A 19,044-nucleotide genomic window follows, 5' to 3' on the forward strand; every position below is an offset into this window, starting at 1 on the left:
CTTCTGTCTTAATTTTAGATTTTATAGGTTATTTTACTTTATGGCCAGTTTTCACTGAATGTGAAAAGATAATATTGATATAACTCTTACTATTTTGTTTCTGTGGTGTCAAAATGATACTATCCAAGCCAGGCCAGCTACATAACTTGAGCCCAGTGCAAAAGAAAATTACGGGTTCTTGTTCAAAAACTGAAGAATTGCATGAGGGCCCCAGCACAGTGTTGAACCAAGCCTGGGACCGGTCTCAGCACAGGGCCCTCCCCTGGCACAGGTCACACGCCCCTTAAGCCCGCTCTGCACCTATTTCAGCCGCAGCTGTGGAATACCAAACTTCAGTGATCTTGTCCCTTGAGTCTCTAGTACTGGATTAGCACATAGTGGGGATTCAGATGTCTGTGGACTGAAGAATTGAGCTTAACCTGCTGTTTTCCCGATAATGGAAATGCTGATCGCGGGTCATTCCTCTGATGCATCGAGTGTGTCGACTTGTGATAAACGGTGGGCCCCTCTGGTACTGAGCGATCTGCACATCACAGTCTGGCTTCACAGGAACTTGAGGCCACACGTATGTGGTTCATTTTATTCATTTAACAAACATTTATGGAGCAACTACTCTGTCAGATGCTGTACGGATCACTGAGGATAACAGGAATAAATAAGATGGTCCCTGCCCCCAAGGAGCTTACAGTCTAGCATAAGAACTTCGGAGAACCTCAGAGCCCAGGGAGGACACTTCTGGTGTCTACTATATTGTTTGGAACACCCCAGATTTCTTGAAGATGTTCATCTAAAATTTATCAGAAAGCACAATTTGGAAATAAAAGAAAATTCAAATATTCAATTTTTAATGTAAAAACCATGAAATCTAAATGAGGAAGAAACTTAGGAAAGCTTGAAATTCTATTTTAAATACTTTGGACCACATTTATATTTAAAATTATTTTATTACCTCTGGGTGACATGCACATACACACACACAGAGGAGGCGCGTGTGAGAGGGAGCTTTTCATAACACCCGCCCAACTCGTATTTCTACCTCTGATTCATTTACAACTGAGAGAGCGCAAGACAGGTAAATTTGTTAATTTCCTTCTGATAATTTCCATCGCCATTTGAATGGGAGAAACTCTTAAGAATGTTGATATGATCTTAATCTGCAATGAGACTAAAACTGTGTCTCTGTAACAACATGTGATCATTTAAGCATGTATTTTAATGGTTGTGGACAAAATTTAATGGCATCAAAAATACTCTTAAGTCTATCTAGATTTGATTTTCATTGCTTCCCCCCCTCTGCATTCCTTTTTTTTCCCTTAAAAGCATGAAAACCACTTTTTTCAGGCTTCAAGGCTCACATACAGAGCCTTTGCGGCTGCCTTGCTATTCTTTGGTACACTGCTGTCCATTCCTTACTCTAGCCACATCCTTAGTCTGTAGTATTTTACTGAGTAGCAACTTGAAAACACCACTGGGCCACGCTGTAACCAGAAACCTCTGGTTTCCAGAAGGTTACTGTGGCATCCACGAGGTCACAAAGGGGTAAGCAACCAACAGAGCTGCCTGCAGGGCTGCCCGCCAGAGCTCGTCCGCCCTGTGGACGCCAGGCCCTCTCGGTTATCTCACGTCCGGCTCCCAGCCGGGGAGCGCGGCTCCCTAGAAGGCGGTGGGAAGCCTGTCAGAGGCAGGCTTGTTGACACATCAGAAGGAGACAGAACAAACTGCTTAGCAGATATAAAACATTTTTAAATTAAAAGAAAACAGCAATCCGAGGCAAATGATTATATATACCTCAGGGCTGAGGGAATCACTTTATAGTCATTGATATTAACTTATTTGTTATAGCCCTTTACATCTTATGAACTATTTTATATACATTAGAGCTCCTTGGATATTTATAATGATACACGAATATAACTTTTACTTTTCATCATGAGAAAGTGGATTATACTGAGCATGCTGTTTAAGAAGAAGGCAAGGAGGTATACTAACATCTGAAAAACTTCAAAAATTATTACAAGTTTTAAATTTTGGCACTTAAGAGATATTCATTAGTTATCCAAAAAGTCGTACATATGCTTTCCTTCATGACCAACACAGGTATTACTTAGTGAGATTTCACAGCTCTCAGTGACTACTGGCCACTAGATGGGGCTGATTGTCATCAATAAGTTATCAGAATATTTCCCTCACTTGTCACAAGCTTAACAGATACTTATGGATCCAAAACCATGTATTCTGACTGACTGGGAAACACTAGGCTTCTAGAAGACTCTCAGAATATTTTTCCTACATTTCACGTTCCAGCAAACAAGACTTTAACACTAATGGTACATTGTGGCCTTGGTGCTGAGCACAGGAGGGGGGGGGCTGTGATTGACCTTTTCCTTGCTTGTTTTTCTACAGTTTTTGGTATGGCTTCTTCTCAGGGATATGACAAAGAGAAATAGCAAAATATGTTTTCTGGGCTTCCAAGAAAAAAGATCACACATATTAAAATAGAGGTCTCTGCTGCTTGAGCCACTTCATTTTCACAACTGAAACTAAGGAACTGCTGTGCATTCGGAGTTCCTGGAGTCATTCGGCACAGCAGTGCCTTACACCGCCTGCACAAGCTTTGAGAAACACTGCCAACAATTATCCTGTTTTACCAATTACAATACATGTGCCAACTATGAATACCAATGACTAAGTACAATTTAGAGTAAAAAATGCCAGATCAGATTTTGTACTCTAAGTGAAATGGAACCTTGAAATGATAGGATGTGATGTCCCCCAAGAGTACAGCGTTCCTGGTGACTTTTGATTCCTTGATTAATACCCCCGATGACTTTTTGATCACGACCACACCTCAAAGAGGACAAAGGTGGTTTTGTTGAGTTTGCTGGCTGTGCATTTTTAAATCTCATCTGTGTGGCTCTATTTTTATACAAGGCTAGTTACCCTCTACTTTTTATTTTGTAGCTATGTATCCTGCTTGAGGTTTTTTAGTTAGGAATGGACCGTATGTATGTCCTGAAGTTTATGGTATTAATTCTAATGGAAATTGTCAATCTTAAAACTGTTCTTTCACGTGATGCAGAAGGTAAGTCAGCTCCGTAATAAAGAACTTCCGGAGGATGCTAAACAAGTGACTTAGCAAGGCAGTTTACCATCCTTTACAAACCAGAGGGCAGAATGGGAGGGCAGGAAGCACAGGTTTTAGACTAGAACAGACAGACTCGGGTTTGAATCCCAGTGATGCCACTCAGCTCTGTGACTTAAGGCAAATCACTTAACCTCTCTGACTCTCCATTCCCTCCAAAGTAACTTGGTGCTTATGCCGCCTACCTTGCAAGGTCCCTGTGAGGGTCAGTAGTGAAGTGTGTGCATTATCTGACGTGTGGTAAGTGCTCTCCAGTGGTTAAAACAACCATGGACTGAAGTTTGGAGCCGGGCGACACGTGCGCCCAGCATGTGAACGTGGAACTCCCTCCAAAGGAGATGGAATTTGTGGAAGCCTCTTTTGATTATCAATACAATAACGGTACTTAGTAGCTCATTTTTAATGTTAACATGGAGGATTTTTACCTCCGAAACTTTTTCTTTTAAATGTGTTTTTTATAAACAAGCTATCAATGAGCCAGTAAGAAACTGTATGTTATGTCCCAATTCTCATTTTGCTTTTTTTCTCTTCTTTTTTAAAAATGATATACATGAGCCCTGACTGGTGTGGCTCATTGGATTAAGTGCGGGCCTGCAAACCGAAAGGTCGCCAGTTTGATTCCCAGTCAGGGCATGTGCCTGGGCTGCAGGCCAGGCCCCCAGTTGAGGGCATGAGAGAGGCAACCCAAGATGCTTCTCTCCCTCTGAGTCTCCCTCTTTTCCCCTCTCTAAAAATAAATAAAATCTTTAAAAATGATATACTTGAGAAATCCTTGAAAGGTAAATTTATTTTTGGATGGAGTAAAAAACAAGTCTTTGAGTTACTGTTTTCTAAGGCTAATGCAGATGTAATTATTAAAACAAACTTTTAAGTGTTAAAATAATTTTTTAAGTTTATGGCAAACCTGTGTTTATAATGTACAATGTCATAAGTTTTTTGATGACTAAAATAATAGCCAAATTTTAGGTCCTGTCAGGTAGTTCAGTGGCTAGAGCACCATCCCATTACACCAAGGTTCTAGTTTTGACCCCAGGTCAGGGTCAAACCTTCCCCTCTCTCTAAAAGTAAATAGAGAAAACCTTAAAAAAAAAACAGTCCTAGAGCCGACACTGTCCCAAGTGAGACGTGACCTGTATACAGTGTGTGCCTGGCTGTCTGGTGGGCCCTGCTAGAAGAAACATGTCATTTTTATCTAGGCGTCTGGGTTGCTTAAACAGTTCCATAAAATTTAAAATACTCTTCTGCTATGGCTGGAATTCTCAGCATCTTCTCCCATGCCTTCTTTTTTCATCTATTGGCCAATTTAAGGGTAGTCACAACAATACAACTTAAAGACAAAATAAAGTATTCACAAGTCATTATTTTAACAGACAGCATAATACAGTAGAAATTGCCCTGAGCAAGGAATCAGGAGACTTGCACTGGGGTCCTGGCTCTGCCAGTGGTTTTTCAGGATGACCGTAGGCAAGTCACGTCACTTCTCTCGTTCCTTAAATAATGAGATGATTCTTTCTTATATTACTTTCTAGCTCTAAAATCGCTTTCATTTACTTATTTAAAAAACGATAATCAAAACACCTCCTGGGAGTTGTGTGAAGCACCTGCTGGGTACAAAAGCACTGACTGGTGTTTAAGGTAGTGTTTCACACACAGTGATCCAGGACCACGTGAATAAAGATTACTTGGCGTTCCTGTTAAAATTCGGACTCCTGTCCTCTCCCTGGCAGAATCAGAATCTCCTAAGGTGAGGGCGTCTTCTGTATTTTCACAAGCTCCTCAATGATTATAATGTACCTTCATGTTTGAGAATCACTGTCTAAGAAAATGCGAAGGAAGAGGGAAAAAGCCAGCGTGTGAGTTAAATAATTCCAGCCTCTGGCAGTTCCCCTCCAAACACCACACCGCCCCGAGTGGGGGGACTGGAGGGACACTGCTTACTCGGCAGAGCAGTCGGCCTTTGGCTAGAGCCCTGCTTGGTGCTTCTTACTTACTGTGCTCCATAGCAAAACATAGCAGAGGTCTTCCTATCAGCTTTTAGCCTTGACATCCAAGCTACTGAGGACCACGGTTGAGCCAGCAGCTTGAAGAGGACTGCAGTTCTCTGATGCAGAGAGAGCTGACTGCCACCTGGCTTGTGGAAGGAATACGAGCAAAACCCGCCTCTTCACTCTAGATCCCCCTTCACCCCAATACTGTAACACGTCATCCTGTGGGATTCAAATACTCCGGCAGAGAGAGCAGATCTGAGCTACGCTGTTCTCATCACTGGTCAGAGAGTGTGCCGATCCAATAAACACATTCTCTTCTATACAAAAGAAATGCAAAAGCCCATTCCTTTGCCCTTCTTCCTCCCTGATGCTGTTGGCAGGAACAAAATACCAAGTAAGGACACATGCTAAAGATTTTAAAGTTCATACAAGTTATTACAAAGAGAGATGATAATATTTCTTCTAGAATTGCACAACAAAACCCTCTTATGGTGAAAAAATAGGTATAGTTTTAACAGGAAGCTTAAAAAAACATTTTGTTGCAAGACTATCTAACAGTTATGAGAATAACACCATTGTCTGTGCTCATTATAAACATAACAGCAACTTTAAAAGGCCAAGTGTGCTGATAAATGAAGATGAAGTTTCTTTTTCAACGACCAGTGTGCCAACATCGAACTTTTGGGTTTTATTCTAGTGTCACAGGTTTCTCCTAATCCAACTAAAACTCCTGTCAGATGTCCACAAAATTCACATCAAAATCAAAAAACAAAAAAGAAAAAGAAGGAAACTTGACAAGAGCTACCATGCAGAATAACCGGGTGTCGGGAGTTCAGCGGCGCAGGTCAGCGGGACTGGGGATGCTGCGTGGAGTCGGACTCGGCGAGGCCCCTGTTCTGCTGGACGACCCGGTGCGCAGGTCAGAGGTGTGCTCCTGGACCCATAAGAATGAGGATCTTGACCCAAACTTTTAAGATCTAAAAAGAAAATACTTCACCTAAATTGAAGTAACTTATCTGTCAAACACCAGAAGAGTTGCTTATTTGATGTAGGTTGTGCCTAAAACTTTGGCTGATACAGAGAAACCCGTCCGCTAAGGCACCCTGAGGCGATCTGACAGTGCGTTGGAGAGAACTTGGTTGTCAGAACCACGTCATTGTGAGAGTACAGAGAACGGATCACCCGCAGGGGACTGGCTTCTCTGGGCAAACAGTCAATGAGTTCACTGCACTGTTTGTCAAAGCCCAACAAGCGAATCCCATAGCCATGTGGGGAAGAAACCATTCGTCCATCGGGGCTGAAGCACAGTTCTTTGATATAACCCCTGCCTACATTGGCTTCTTCGATGTAATGAGTCAGTCGCAGGGAACAGCGAGGTGAGACGGGTCGCACGGGAGCTCCTTCCTGGAATTCATAAACACAAGTCCACTGGGGAGAGAGGAGAAAGACACACCGGAGTTACAGAGCCCCAAACAGCACTGCAGATACTCCTTTTCAAAACCCTCGACAGAATGCCAAAGCCACAGAACTGTTTCAAGAAATCACTTAGATGAATGCCACCCACCCATCTTGCAACTAACTTGCTGGCCTCGTCCCTTCTTATCTCTGTAACCTAGGGTTATTCCAGACTTCGGTGCGTTAAGGCCTGTTATTCACAGAGGCCACTGTGATTTCTGTAGTAACAATTCCCGTTTCTGAGAGTAATAAGAATCTTGCCATTTAAAAAATTCTAGGATTAAGACATTCAAGCCTGAGAATACCTCTCCTGCATCCTTCAAGGGCTCTTCTCTGCTCAGTTGTACACTCTAGAGCTAGAAGGCTTCTTGGAGGGCTCCTGCCTTTCAGAGTGGTGGAAGTCGTAAGGTCAGTAAGACCTTTTTTCCCCTAGTCTCAGTTTAGTTCCTTCCTTTCCCAAAGTTTCCTCTGGTTTTTAAAAACAGAAAATTATTGTACTCAACTGGCTTCGCAAAACCCCACATTTAGCCAGCCTAGGTGAAATACCTCAGTCCTATGTTTACTATATGAAGGTTTTCTTACAATGAGGAGAAAAAAATTAAAAAGCCGGGCACAATCTGAGCTGATCACTGCTTTAAAATACTTCCCAGCTTGCCACGCCCAGGGGGGAGAGGAGGAAGAAGGGGTTTCAAGCACACGTGGCGAAGGCGCTTTGCTCAGCAGCCCGTGGGAGGTGGGGCCCTGCGGCCGTACCTCCTGGTCGTCAGTGTTGCTCGAGCACCGAAGAAGAGTGGCCCAGCCTTTCGGGTGCAGCTGTAAGGATGTGATGCAGTTTCCACGGTCTCTCTCACCAGGAACTTCGGGGGTTAAGACTTCAAGACTATTCCGAGGTGAAACTCCTGAGATACAAGAACATTAGAATGTGTGATCTGGATTATCAATGGACTAAGGCAGCTTAAGAAAGCTTTGATTTCTTGGGGTGACAGGCACACAATACAGTATACAGATGATTTTCATAGAACTGTACGCCTGAAACCTATATAATTCTATTAACCAATGTCACCCCAGTGAAGTCAATAAAATTTTTAAAAAATAAAGAGTCAAGTAGGAAAAAAGTCTGGGTTTCTGCCAGCCAGCCCCCACACCTTCGCTCCTCTGCCTGCCACGTCACGCTGCCACGTGTGGAAACAAACCCACACGTACTGGTGCCCCCAGTACGCACAGTGTGTGTCTCGGGTGAGGTTACGGGGAAAGGGCATGACCAGAACTGAAGAATCCAAGTCCCTACAGCAGGAATCACCACTGACCTAAGGCTAAGGCGCTAAAACCAGAGGGTCCTTTTGATCTGGATGGTATCTCGGAAAGCTCGTTTCAGTAAAGTCAAAGTTATGTGCCATGAAAGGGATCTGGAAAAGTCAAAGGTCACAATTCTCATCTCAGAGGACCTGGTGCTCTCTCAGGCAGAGAAGGAAATACTTGAAGTCATCGAGACTGCTGTTATGTAAATAAACACCTATTATAAATAGATATATACGAGGAGAGGGACTTATGGCCTGCTGCCAAGGACAGAACTACCAACAACAAACACTCAATTCTGGAGGCATGTAAAACAAGGGGAGGGAGATACTGCCAATCACACGTATTCCCGGTACCCGGCACAGCATGTGTCCTTCTGCCTGGCCCTGAAGGCGGTGACTACTGCCATGAGCCGCAGTGACTGCTGGGAGTGAGTCGTATCCCTCAGAGATGCGGAGAACCACTTTGCAGACAGTGTAAGAAAGCAGCTTAAAAGCTTAAGATCAAGAGAATATCTCAACACTTCTCTTCCTTTGAAGATAATGAGCTCCCTCTTCAGACCTTTGTGAATTGTTTCTCAAAAACATGTATCTTCTTTTAAAAGACCCCGTTTAGATGACTACGGCAGCATTGATTGTAAAGCCCTAAATTACAGTTAGAACCAAACTATACCTAAATAATGATTTCACATGAGATTAAACTTTAGTAATTTTTGAGAAAAACAAACCCCTATTTCAAGAATTTTAAAAATCTGTAACAAAAACAGAAAGAAACCCATTCTGAATAGCTAAGCAGTGGTTTTCAAGCTGTGCTCCTTGGAGGTCCCTGGAGAGCCGGCCAAAGCCGAGCGGGGCCCCCGGGCAGCTCCCTTTACCTCGGGGCCCTCGGAGTCCATCAGGCTTCGCCCTGGTGAGAAAGCGGCGCTGGAAAAAGCCTACCAGGCTGGAGCCAGGTGACCTTCTCAAGCCGTTATGACCCCGTCCCCTCGTGCTTACAGCACCGTCACAGGTGTAATCTCCTGTACTTTCCGTAATTGCCTTGATTGGAATCTACACTTCCCAACTCCTTCTTCTCCAAACTGCACCGCCAGGAAATAAAACTAAAGCTTACATTCTATCAAAGATTTTAGCCCAAGATATCAATCCTAGAAACTCTATTTTAGCTTCTCAAATATCAGAACTGAGGGACTGGGCACAGCCTTATGCCTATTGGCTGATTTTATGAATTAAAGAAAGCTATTTTTCTTAATCCTCACCCAAGGATATGTTTATTAATTTTAGAGAGAGAGGAAGGGAAAGAGCAAGAGCGGTAACACTGGCATGAAAGAAATCAATAGGTTGCCCCCCCTCGGGCTCCTGACCAGGGTTCGACCCCACAGCCTTTTGAGACAGACAATGCTCCCACCAACTAACAACCACCCAGGCAGGGCCAAAGAAAGCTATTTCACAGAATCTGTTGTTACAGGGTTATAAAATCCAACTTAAAAAAAATTATTTTAGAGACATGGGGAAGGGAGGGGAAAAGAAAAACATCAATGTACAAGAGGGCTAACCCCTAACCGGGGACCTGGCCAGCCACCCAGGCATGTGCCCTGCCGGGAATAGAAGTGGTGACCTTTTGTCTGAAAGCTGGCACGCAGTCCGCTGAGCCACACCAGCCAGGGCCAAAGGCCAGCTGTTCACCTACCTTCTCTCTGTGAGGCTCGTGATGTGTGTTTCTCAGAAGAGGAGTTAGAATCACTATGATGACAGGGTGAACCAGAGACTCTAGGACCAGATGAACTCGATGAAGTGGTCAGATCTTAAAAATACAAAAAATTCTGACAATAAACCAGCAAGACTTTGGTAATGTCTCTCTAATCATCTACTTGAACCATACTGTTAAAACGCATCCGAAACAAGGCAGGTTCATGTCCAACTTAAAACTGGCTCCAGTGTTCTAAAGCCTGGTCCCTTTCTAAGACCCTGTATACCAATGACCAGAGTAAGTGAAAATAAAAAGGAAACGCTGAATAAACACAGGAGCATCTTTGCTTCCGCATCATTTGTGTAATGAAAGGGAACAAGAAAACTGAGTAAGAATAAAAACTCCACTGTTCAGCCCACTGATTAATGTCAGAACAAGGTCCAAACAACAGGCGTATTATTGAGAATGTGACAGACCGTTCTTAAAGCACACCAAACACTTTTACTGTCATTCTTGAAAATATATGATTACTTTCTCTGAAATGCAATACAAATTAATACATTGAAGTCAGTGGAAAAAATAAGACGAGTATCAGAGGCTATGCTATGGACAGCAATCTCCATTTCACCACACTTTTCCAGGGGCCCACACTTCTGGGGCGATTCTAACTAACTTCCCTTTGATGTTATTAAGCATCAGAATTACCCTTAGAAGTCAGAAAACCTTCCTGGTTTTTTAACCAAAAAATACCAACTAAGTCTTTTCAAAAAGCTAAAGTTATTAATGTTTAACTGAAAACAATTCTAAATCCAAAAAGATTATATTCCTTGCTTGCAAATAAGTTAGTAAAACTTAAGGTTCTACTTATAGCAGTGAAATCAGCAACTGCAATACAAGGAGGCCTGCCCATTCCCGAAGGGGTCCTCAGAAACGGCCCTGTGCACAGGGAGAAAGACTGACATTTCAAAGCAAACTTTTAATAGCAATTTATGAACACTATGTGTTCCAATGCTTAAGTCTTTTTTTCCCCTCAGTATGTTCCCAGATCAGTCCCCTTTCCCCCCAAAGCAGATGAAATACAGTTTCTATCATATAATGTAAATTATAGTGCGTAAGTTCTTCTGAGCCCCAGCGTCACCTAAGTCTAATGGAATGAGCAAAAGGAGGAGAAACAGGACTTCGGCAAGAGGATGTTTGGAGGCCCTGAGATAAGACGGCACCAGCTACCAGTGTCTGGACGTTGGGAAGGCTAGGACACAATCCAGACGTCAAACAAAGACGCTGCGTGACTGTCACTTAAAAGCTCTGCTGAGTCCCAGAAACGCTTACAAAGACTGACACTACCATGGGCCATCACTAATTTTTGAGATAGTGGTGACTCAGAAATACTGATGGAAGACTTTCTGCCTAGCAGAGAGCTAAAAGGAAATACTTTTTAGAGTTACCAGTTATTCTTCCTAGATCATCTGTGATCAGAGACACATATAGATCATTGTATTTCCTTAAGAAAAAAGCTCTCACTGACCTTTCCAAAGAATGCTTTTTAATGTTTTCCCCTTCTCCTTGCTATCATTCTCAGAATGGAAACATATACCAACCCTGTATCTGAGATTCTTTGGAAAATCCTTCAAAAAAAAGAAAAGCTTACCTGAACTTGACGTAGTTCTTCTTGCTCTCAAAATGGGATAGCTGCCTACTTCTAAAGACTTGGTTAAGTCAAGGTCATGCAAGATCAAGAGATAGCCAGAGGACGTCGAGATCAACATTTTGGAACAATCTGGTGTTAATCTCATTCGCATGAGAAAACGTGTGTGAAAAAATTTCTTATGCGGACAGCCATCTTCTGTACACCTACAGAAGAGACCAAGCCAACAAAACCTAGAGTTATCACAAATATAAGGATTTGGTGACAGTAATCTTTTTGCTTTACAACTAGAATTTAGTCAATCCCTGACCATCATGGCTCAGTTATCTGAGCAATGTTCCACAAACTGAAAGGTCGCCAGTTCGATTCCCAGTCAGGGCAGAGGGCTGGCTTGCAGGCTAGTCCCTGGTCAAGCGTGTGAAAGAGGCAACCGACTGATGTTTCTCTTGCACATCGATTTTTCTCTCCCTCTCCCCCTCCCTTCCCCCTCCCTAAAAATAAATAAATAAAGTTTTGAAAAAAATTTACAGTCAATGTATGCTTAAACTTCCATGATTTACCTTTTTGTTCACCATCCACACTTTCATCTTCAACTTTCCTTTTTTGGTTATTTTTTCTTTCTGAAGTATATTTTTGAAATATTTTGTCTTATTATTTTTAGGGAGAGGAGAAAGGAGGGAGAAAAACATCGATGCATGAGACATTGATGAGGTGCCTCTGGCAGGCACCCGACCAGGACTGAATCCGCAGCCCAGGCATGTGCCCTGGCCGGATTCAAACTGGCAACCCTTTCACCCTCTGCGGTTGGACGCCCAACCAACTGGGCCACACTGGTCAGGGCTGAAGTATGTTTTTTAAAGTTAAGACTTTGTTGAGGTAAACTCACTTGACGTTGTTTGGAAAATTTTTACTTCACTCTTCTTTTTGTTTAAAAGTCCAGCTGAACATATAACTTTAGGTTGTAATTATTTCTTTCTGAATAGCACGACTATTCCACTGAGTTTCTCTTTCCACTGTTGCTATTTTTAAGTCTGCTGTCAGTTTCATTGTTGCTTTGGACAATTTTATCTTTTTTCTCTTCTGGCTGATCTTCTCTTGGTCTTTGGAGTACCGCAGTTTCACTCCAATATGCATAAATCTGGATTTCTTTCTATTTATTGGGATTCATTTAACTTTCTAAATCTTAAGATTCATGTTATTCTTATATTCTGGAAAATTCTATCATTATTCCAATATTGTCTCTCACCTATTTTCCCTATTGCTTTAAAGCTCCAAATAGTTGTATGAAACATTTACACTGGACTCTTTGTCTTATAACTGCTCTTTCATGTTTTCCACCTACTTATTTCCATACATGCATTCTGGGAAATTTTTCAATATTTCTATTCCAACCTATTTTTTAAAGCTGTGTCAAATCTGCTACTTGACTCATCCTATATATTTTTTAATTTCCATAGGGTTTTTTTTTTTTTTACTTCTTTAAGGTTTGTTTGGCTCTTTTTCAAATCTGCCTAATTTTTTTATTCCTTGCCTATTTTTTTTTAATGCCTCTTTTTATTTTTTGTTAATTATTTTTAAAATTGTGAACTGTGTCATACCTACAGAAAAGTACATAAACAAAACGCATGTCGAGTTTGAAGGATAAAACACCTGGGACTCACCACCCGCGTGAAGAAGCAGAGCACCTCCAGCTCGTTCAAGTCCCCTCCAGTTTTTTAAGTTTTCTTCTCCCTGTGTAGTTCTATTTCCTCCAAAATATCTCCCTGTTTATGTAGGTCTTTATCTTACAAGTTTTTTTGCAAATGTCTGATTATCTTCAGCACCTGCTCATAATTAAGAGTAGGAACTAAAAAGCTGACTGGGAACCCCAAGTACTGGGACTATGTAGGGAGAAGCTGTTTTTTCAGGAACTCCTGTTGTATTTCGGTTCCTTAACTGCAGGAAGCTAAGGGTGTCTGCAGTCAATATTCAGTATGCACATGGTAGGTCAGCCTCCCCGATTTTGGTCAAGTACCCAATCTTTCACTGTAGAGATCCTCTACTTTATCCCCTTGAGAAGATAAAATTTGAAACTTCTGAACTGGGAGGTCAATCGCCCAGTGGTATGGATTAGGGAAAGAAATGTAAGTTCGTAAGTGTCTTTTATTGAATCTTATTTTAGCTCCCCCTTCAATGACAGAGTACCCAGAATGGGCAGTCCTCCTGATTTTTGAGGATTTTGGTAAGTTGTCGTAAATTCTTAACTTTTCCCCATGGCTAGTTTAGGATTCAGCTTTCTTGCACTAAGTTGTTTCAATAAGTTGCTAAATCAAGTTGCCATTCATCTACCTACTTTCCAGATGTGTCTTTTAAAATCTGCACCAAGGGCATTTTTCTATTGATTTCAGAGAGAAAGGAGGGGGTGGGGGGAGAGAGACAGACAGACATTGATTGTTGCCTGCTGCACACATCCCACCTGGGATGGAACCTGCAACCTAGGCATGCCCAGACCAGGAATAGAACCAGCAGATGTTTGGTGCGTGGGACAACGCTTCAACCAACTGAGCCACGTGGTCAGGGCCCCACTCTCCAGACTTTAAAATTTTATTGTCATTGCTTTCTTTCCCATTTCCCCTCCTTTTTGAGTCTACATCCTGTATTTTTAAATTTGCTTTTTGTAGTTTCAGAAGTTTCTTCTAGTCCACAGACTTTATTTAGGACTTACAATGACTTAAATGAAATTCTACAATTTTCTCCATAAAAGTTATATAAGTCTTCCATTGAATCTTATTTCTTTGTATCAATTAAACTTAATTACTAAAAACTATATACTTTAAAAATTTTAAATCTTTGGTGGGATTAGGAACACTACTGATTTCTACATTTTGATCTTTATCTCCCAATCTTGGTTAACTCTTACTAATTATGATAATTTGTCACCAGAATAGGGTTTTCTACATAGATCAGGAGTCAGAAAACTGGTCTATGGGCTACTCGGGACCACTGCCGTGTTCTTACAGAACGTTTGTTGGAACACAGCTATATGATTCGTGCACTGTCTATGGCTGCTCAGACCACAGAGCACACAAGGCCTAAAATACTTGTTACACAGTCTCTTTTTCTTAACAGTCTTTTATAGAAACTGTTCACTGACCCTTGATTCAATCACATCATCTGTGAATGCTATCGTTTCATTTTTTTCTTACCAACCCTCATATATTTATTTCCTTTACTGCACCAACTGGGACCCTGCCACCCCCCACCCCAAAACAATGGTGAACAACAGTATTAATAGCATGTTTCTCCTTCCTGATTTTAAAGAGAAAACTTCTAAAGCTTTACCATTTAAAAATGTGCTATAGGTTTTATTTTATACTTTTGGTACATTTCCTTTTATTTCTAGTTAATTAATAGTTTGTTTTTAACAGCTTTATTGAGGTATAATTTACATACCATGAAGTGTACAATGAAGTGATTTTTAGGAAATTAAAAGAGTTGTGTGGTCAGCAACACAAACCAACGTTAGAACACTTCCATCACCGTAAAAAATCCCTCCCGCTCATTAGCAGTCACTCCCAGCCACAGGCAACTACTAATTCACTCCTGTCTCTACAAATCTGCCTCTTATGGACTATTCTGGACATTTCATATAAATAGAATCATACAATAAGGGGTCTTTTTGTTTGGTTTTATTCACTTAGCCTAACTATTTGAGACTCATCCATGTTATAATACTTATTAGTACTTTGTTCCTTTTTATTACCAAATAATACTCTATCACATAGGTATACCACATTTGTTTATCCATTTACCAGTTGGTAGATAGTTGGGTTGGTTCCACTTTTTTGGCTATTATGACGACGACTACTACTACTCCTCCTATGATCAGCATTCATGCACAAATCTTCGTGTGGATATATGTATGTATTTCTCTCAGATTGTTGGGTCATTTGGTAACCCTATGTTTGACATTTTAAGAAACTGCCAAACTGTTTTCTAAAATGGCTGTTTCACTTTACATTCCTGCAGCCATGTATGGGGTTCCAGTTTCTCTGCGTTCTTGCCAATACTTGTTACCGTGTCTGTTATTAAAAACATCTTAATGGGTGTGGAGATCTACCTCCTTTGGGTTTGACTTGCATTTCCTAAATGACTACTAACATGGAACATCTTTTCATGTGCTTTTAATCAAGTGTGTATCTTTTTTGGTGAAATGTCTATGCAAATATTTTACCCATTTTTAAAGATTTTATTTATTTATTTTTAAAGAGAGGGGAAGGGAGGGAAGAGAAGGAGAGAAACATCGATGTGAGAGAGAAACATTGATCGGTTGTCTCCCATGCACGCCCCAACAGGACGGAACCAGCAATGCAGGCATGCACCCCAACCTGGAATCCAACCGGTCACCTTTCACCCCCAACCAGTTGAACCACACCAGTAGAGGCTATTACGCCTGTTTTAAATTGGGTTATTTGTGCACATATAAGTGAGTTGCAAGAGTTCTTCATTCTAGACACAAAATCTTTATCAAATTGGATTTACAAAGATTCTCACCCACTGTGTAATTTTCTTTTCACTTTCTTATGGTGCCATTTAATACACACAGCTTCTTAATTTTAATTAGATCCATTTTATTAAAAATGTCTTTATCATCTCAGCTCTAATATTGTATGAAGATTAACTCCTATGTTTTCTTCTAAGAATTACATAGTTATAGCTCTTATGTTCAGGTTGAAACCCATTTTGAGTTCCTTTTTGTGCATTGAGATAAGCATCTAAATTAATTTTTTTGCATGTGGATATTTTCAATTGTTTGTTAAAAAGACTATCCTCTCCTAAACCACTGAATTACCTTGGCACTTTTGTTAAAGCAAAAATGCAAAGATTTATTTATTTTATTTATTTTTTAAAATTTTATTTATCTATCTTTAGAAGGGAAGGAGAGAAATATCAATGTATAGTTGCTTCTGGTGCATCCCCTGCTGGGAACTGGCCCCTGTTGGGAATTGGCCTGCAACCCAAGCATGTGCCCTGTCGGGGAATCGAACTGAGATCTTTTGGTTCACAGGCCTGTGCTCAATCCACTGAGCTACACCAGCCAGGGCTGCAAAGATTTATTTTTGGACTCTCAATCTACCCTTTGCCAGTATCACACTGTTTTGATTAATCACTATGGATTTGTAGTAAGTTCTGAAATTAGGAAATATGAACCTTCCAATTTTTCCCTTCTTTTTCAAGACTGTTTTGGCTATTCTAGATCATTTCCATTTTCATATAAATTTTATACTCAGCTTGACAATTTGTCCCTCCCAAAAGAAGGCAGCTGGAACTTTGACAGAAATTGCATTGAATCTATAGATGAACTTGGAGAGAATTACCGTCCCAATGTACTGAGCCTGCCAGTCCATGGACATGGAAAGTTTCCTATTCATTCACATCTCTTTATATATCTTGCAATGTTTTGTAGTTTTCAGTGTGCAAGTTTTGTATTTATTTTGTTAAATTCATTCCTATGCATTTTACTCTTTTTTATGCTATTATGGAACGTTTTCTTTATTCATTTTTGGACTGCTTGTTGTTTATTAGTAGAAATACAACTGATTTTGTGTATTAATCTTGACTTCGCTGAATTTTTCTTAAAGCTAAAGAAGTACACTATCACCAAATCAGTATTACAATAAACGTTAAACAGTCCTCTCTCTTTTTTTTAAAGGATTTTATTTATTAATCTTTAGAGGGGATGGGTAGAAGAGAGGGAGAGAAATATCAATGTGTGGTTGCCTCTCATGTGTCCCCTGCTGGGAACTGGCCTATAACCCAGGCATGTGCCCTGACTGGGAATCGAACCGCAATCCTGTGGTTCGCAGGCCTACACTCAGTCCACTGAGCTACACCAGCCAGGGATTGAATTTTTTATAAGTTCTAGTAGTTCTTTATTTCTTAAGATTTTTAAATATATAATATTATATCTTCTGTATATGAAGACGGTTTACTTTTTCCTTCCAAAGTGGATGCCTGTCATTTATTTTTTTTCTTGCCTCTTTGCATTTCCAGTGCAACTGTATCTCCAGTGCAAGGTTAAATAAAAGTGGTGGAAGTAGACATCCTTGCCTTTTTCCCAATCTTAGGGAAATATATTCAATTTTTCAACATTAAGTGTGATTTTAGCCATAGGTTTTTCAGAGCTGTATTTTATCAGGTTGAGAAAGTTCCCTGTGATTTCTAGTTTTATCACAAAAATGGATGTTGGGTTTTATTAAGTGCTTTCCTACTTTTATTGAGATGATCATATATATTGGTTTTGACCTTTAGCAATATAATAAATTAATTGATTTTTGGATGTTAAACCAACCCTGTATTCCTGGGATAAATCCAACTGGTCATGACATAATATTTCATGTGTGTGTTGTTGAAGGTTTTTGAATCTTTTCTTTGGTGGAATATTGGTCTGTAGTTTTCTATTCTTATGTTTGTCTGGTTTGGTATTAGAGCAATACCAGCCTCATAACATGAGTTAGGAAGTGTTCTCTCCTCTACTTCATGAAACTTTGTGAAAGACTGGGGATGATTCTTAATAGCACCAATTCAATTTCTTTATTTGCTATAGGTCTGTAGGTCTATAGATTTTCTACTTATTCTTGGGTCAGTTTAATTTGTAACTCCCTAGGTATTTGTTTATCTGAGTTGTCTAGTTTATCACCATAAAGTGGTTCACCATATTCCTTTATAATCCTTTTAGTCTCTGTAAAGTTGGTAATGATAGCCCCTCTTTCGTTTTTAAGTAGGACTGAAAACTGAATTTTATCCCTTGACTGAAACAATCATATGGATTAATCTATTTAATCTGTTATATGATAAATGACACCAACAGAATTTCTATTGATAAATCATGTTTAATTTCTTGAATAAAGCCAACTTGGTCATATTTTGATCAACAGCTTAGAGAATCCAATTTCCTTTTATTTAGAATATTTATATCTATATTCATATTACAATCTGACCTTTCTTTTTTTCTTATTCTAATATTATCTTTGTTGAGCACAGGTATCAAGATCATTCTATCTCCATAGGTGAGGCAAGGGGAATTTCCTCTTTTTCTAAACAGTTTAATAAAATTGTAATGTTCTGTATTTATATTTCATAGAAGTCACCTGTAAACGGACAGGCCGGCTTTTTTCTTTAAGGCTTTATTTATTCATTTTTAGAGGGAGGAGAAGGGAGGGACAGAGGGAGAAAAACATCCATGTGCAAGAGATACATCTACGCCCCTAACTGGGAACCTGGCCTGCAACCCAAGCAAGTGCCCTGACTGGGAATCAAACCAGCAGCCTTTTGGTCGGCAAGCCAGCACTCAATCCAGAGCCACACCAGCCAGGTACAGGCTGGCTTTTTCACTAGTAGATAGGTTCTAATTGATTTTTCCCATTTTTCCATTAATGGCTACGGCAGAGGTGATATTAAGAATACTGAAATAACCAACACCGCATGAAAACTAGCCAGTCAAAACCGATGTTGATGGCAGTGATGGGACTGGGTCCTGGATTTAGTTTATTGTGTAAGGGGGACTTCAGCTACTAGACTGTGAGGGACATATCCCTACAAGAGGGGCTGGTTTGACAGAGGGTGACAGGATATGACACGTGGGGATGATTCAGGATAGCTATTCATCAATTACTAGAGAAGTTCAATTTTGAACAGCCCCTGTCGTTCCACCAGTGCACACTGGTTAAATACAGTCCTGGTAGTAGTTTCATTTCACTCTTCTATTTCTTCCATGGTCAGTTTATTTTTTAACTATTATCAGTTTTCAAATATAATCTTATTCTATATTTTTCATTGTCTCCTTTTTAATT

General features: G+C 40.4%; 2 protein-coding genes across 3 annotated transcripts in view; one reads left to right on the forward strand and one right to left on the reverse strand.

Annotated features, from left to right (window-relative positions):
- Positions 1 to 19,044, forward strand: part of SLC25A51 (solute carrier family 25 member 51) — a 73,054-nt gene that overhangs the window by 22,758 nt on the left and 31,252 nt on the right. Inside the window, exon 3 of one of the 2 annotated variants that reach the window (XM_053656588.1) lies at positions 11,147 to 11,222. The exons of the other annotated variant lie outside the window; for it this stretch is intronic. Coding sequence (XP_053512563.1) covers positions 11,147 to 11,219 — 73 coding nt within the window. The 3' untranslated portion in view covers positions 11,220 to 11,222. Of the gene's footprint in view, positions 1 to 11,146; positions 11,223 to 19,044 lie in introns of those variants that run through there. 2 annotated transcript variants of the gene reach the window in all.
- Positions 553 to 19,044, reverse strand: part of DCAF10 (DDB1 and CUL4 associated factor 10) — a 41,021-nt gene continuing 22,529 nt past the window's right edge. Inside the window, exons 4-7 of the mRNA XM_053656586.1 lie at positions 11,216 to 11,418; positions 9,568 to 9,681; positions 7,339 to 7,484; positions 553 to 6,558 (exon numbers count right to left, since the gene is read on the reverse strand). Coding sequence (XP_053512561.1) covers positions 6,190 to 6,558; positions 7,339 to 7,484; positions 9,568 to 9,681; positions 11,216 to 11,418 — 832 coding nt within the window. The 3' untranslated portion in view covers positions 553 to 6,189. The remainder of the gene's footprint in view (positions 6,559 to 7,338; positions 7,485 to 9,567; positions 9,682 to 11,215; positions 11,419 to 19,044) is intronic.

This window comes from Artibeus jamaicensis, unplaced genomic scaffold, assembly GCF_021234435.1.
Source record: "Artibeus jamaicensis isolate MK-2021 breed Jamaican fruit bat unplaced genomic scaffold, CSHL_Jam_final scaffold_1964, whole genome shotgun sequence".
Classification (NCBI taxonomy): domain Eukaryota; kingdom Metazoa; phylum Chordata; class Mammalia; order Chiroptera; family Phyllostomidae; genus Artibeus; species Artibeus jamaicensis.